Raw genomic sequence first — 2,500 nt, forward strand, 5'->3', positions numbered from 1 at the left:
CAGTGTCTGTGGTGGATATTTACCTCGCCGCTTCGCGGCTCGGAAAATATCCACCACTAGCCACGTCCACTTCGGTGAATAGTTGCTAATTACAGGAGGAATGGAACAAAGGAGCCCTGAGCTCTAAGAGTGGATCCTGACTGTAGATCAAACAGAGAGTACTGAGTACTGTTTTAAAATGATTGTCGTAAACCTCTCACACATGTGATCATTTTATAACACGACCACTCACAGCCGAGAATGGAACAACTGCGGACTATAATCGTAATCAGAGATATCAAGAAAAGGGGAGAACATGTGTGAGCAGGTCACAATTGTTTACCCTCTATCTCTGAATGGTCGAGGACGAGTTGTGAACTAAGTAGTACTGAAACAAAGGCAAGGAAACAAAGGAAATGGCTTACGACAATCAACTTGTATAACCAGACACTCTAATGTAAGTCAAATTCCGGCCCAAGGATGGTTAGATCAACATACAAATACGTCTCACAATATTGATTCAGTTTACTTCATATCATGGCACGTAAGGAGAGTAAAAAGAGTAAATCAATTCACGCCGAAATAAAAAAAAAAACCTCACGAGAAAAGCAAAACAAAAAATAAATTCATGTTCACTGACATAATTGACAAATGCCCTGAAGTGGTAACGACATAAACGTTCGGACGGTTTGTAAACAATGAAAAAACCGTCACAACGTTTAAACAACATTTTCATAATCCCTCTAAGAATTTTTTTACTAAATTTTATTACATATTAAAAGTAAATCGAAAATTCATACTAATCAAAGGGAATTATTCCCTCCATTTTTATCTCTAGCTGAGGCAACTAGAGATTAGAGAGATTTAGCATTGTGTTTCTGTGAAAACGGGAAAAGTCATAAAAACATGAAATATCTCTTATTCGAACTTCTCTCTCTTTTTAGAAGTTGCGCGACATTAAATTATCATCGAACAATTGCTTTTCTAAAAACAGAGAAATAAGAAGGGCAAAAAGGTTTTCACGATTTTTAAGACAAGCAGCATCCTGTTATTTGCAGTTGACGTCGATGACAGAGTGATTGATATGTAAATTATCTTCACAATGTCAATGAAATGTCAGCCAGACAGGTATTGAGAATGAAGATCATTATCATCAGTATTAGGAGTGTCATCATAGTATAACACCAAATTCTCATGACCACTCAACAAAGAACTCTATGATATTAGTTGGGAGAATGAAAGATTTGAGCTTGCATAGGAATGAAAGGGTTCAAAACAAACGACCGAAAAGCCTTGATCCCTTGTTTATTTTCCGCGGTAAAACGGAAGACCCCGGAAACACGCCTACAATAGCTATTTCCGAGTTCATGTCTGCCTCTTCTTCAAACCGAGTCTAAGTGCGAAAATTAGTTTTCAGCTGATCATTCAACTTGCGTTGCATATACTAAAACAACTATTCGCCTCAGTGTCTGTGAAAGTGGCGAATATTGACCTCGTCACTTCGCGGTTCGGTAAATATCCACCGCTGTTCACCTCCACTTCGGTGAATAAATGTTTACAGTCCCTTCTTAACCGTACTCTACTAAACAACGTGAAACAATCAAATGAAAGGTTTTCATGACGAAGTGAGCCTAGAAGAAGCGACTCTTTCATTTTCTATCTTTACTTCACCGCCCTTCGTACCAATCCAGTTATAGGGTACACTGCACATATTGTACCATGTGGACACGATAAAAAAATCGCGAAAAACCAACGATAGTGCATGTTTTAAAGCTACGTTTTCGTTCACGTTGAAGTTTTCTATGCCAAAACTTTCCATTAGAATTGAAGCGGCGTAAACTATACAATGATCACCAGCACAATTATGAATGTAATCGTGAAAAATGAAGAAATGTATTCAGATGTGTTAAGCACGTACAGCACGATTATCTTTCCTCATTCGACGGATGACATGGCCCTAGGCGCTGCAGCAATTGTTACTACCTTAATCTACCTAATATCTACTGCTAATATGTTGTCGCCTTTGTCAGATGTAACAGGAAAGCCAGCAGGGTTATTAGCAATGAGCAACTTGTTTGAATTTTTTGACTACCCGCCTTAACAGTGCTTTTGGAGTATGGAGGTCGCGGGGTACTTGGACGAGAAGAGGGAGGAGAAGAGGGAGGAGAAGAGGGAGTGGTGCATGGAAGGCGCGTGGGCCTGGGTCTATATCGGCACATGATGGTTGGTACCATACTCTTTCGTCCACGTTCATCAATTCGATAACAGGAAAGTATGTTTGGATCAATTGGTTCACCGCAGTCGTCTCTCTGTGGATATATAAAGCTCGGCATTAGCAATACCATCATAATTCATTGCCAATTTGGAGGAGAATACGTAAAGCCATATTTGTGAGGGGAGTGCTTACACTGCCTAGATTTGTCTTCATCGGACGCGAATTTCATAATTTTGGAAAAGAACACGTGGTTGCCTCAGGCAGGTTCTCTTTCCCACAGACAATGTTGTAAAACGCATTTAAGTA

The 2,500-nt window shown here is 39.6% G+C and overlaps 1 protein-coding gene across 4 annotated transcripts in view; it reads right to left on the minus strand.

The window, feature by feature from the left end:
- Positions 1-2,500, minus strand: part of LOC137983056 (A disintegrin and metalloproteinase with thrombospondin motifs 16-like) — a 58,371-nt gene that overhangs the window by 488 nt on the left and 55,383 nt on the right. For all 4 annotated transcript variants that reach the window (XM_068830224.1, XM_068830223.1, XM_068830222.1 and 1 more), the window contains one exon: positions 1-2,288. This exon is cut by the window's left edge and continues 488 nt beyond it. In XM_068830224.1, the coding sequence (XP_068686325.1) occupies positions 1,986-2,288 (303 nt within the window). In that variant the 3' untranslated portion in view covers positions 1-1,985. The remainder of the gene's footprint in view (positions 2,289-2,500) is intronic.

This window comes from Montipora foliosa, chromosome 13, assembly GCF_036669935.1.
Source record: "Montipora foliosa isolate CH-2021 chromosome 13, ASM3666993v2, whole genome shotgun sequence".
Taxonomy (NCBI): Eukaryota; Metazoa; Cnidaria; class Anthozoa; order Scleractinia; family Acroporidae; genus Montipora; species Montipora foliosa.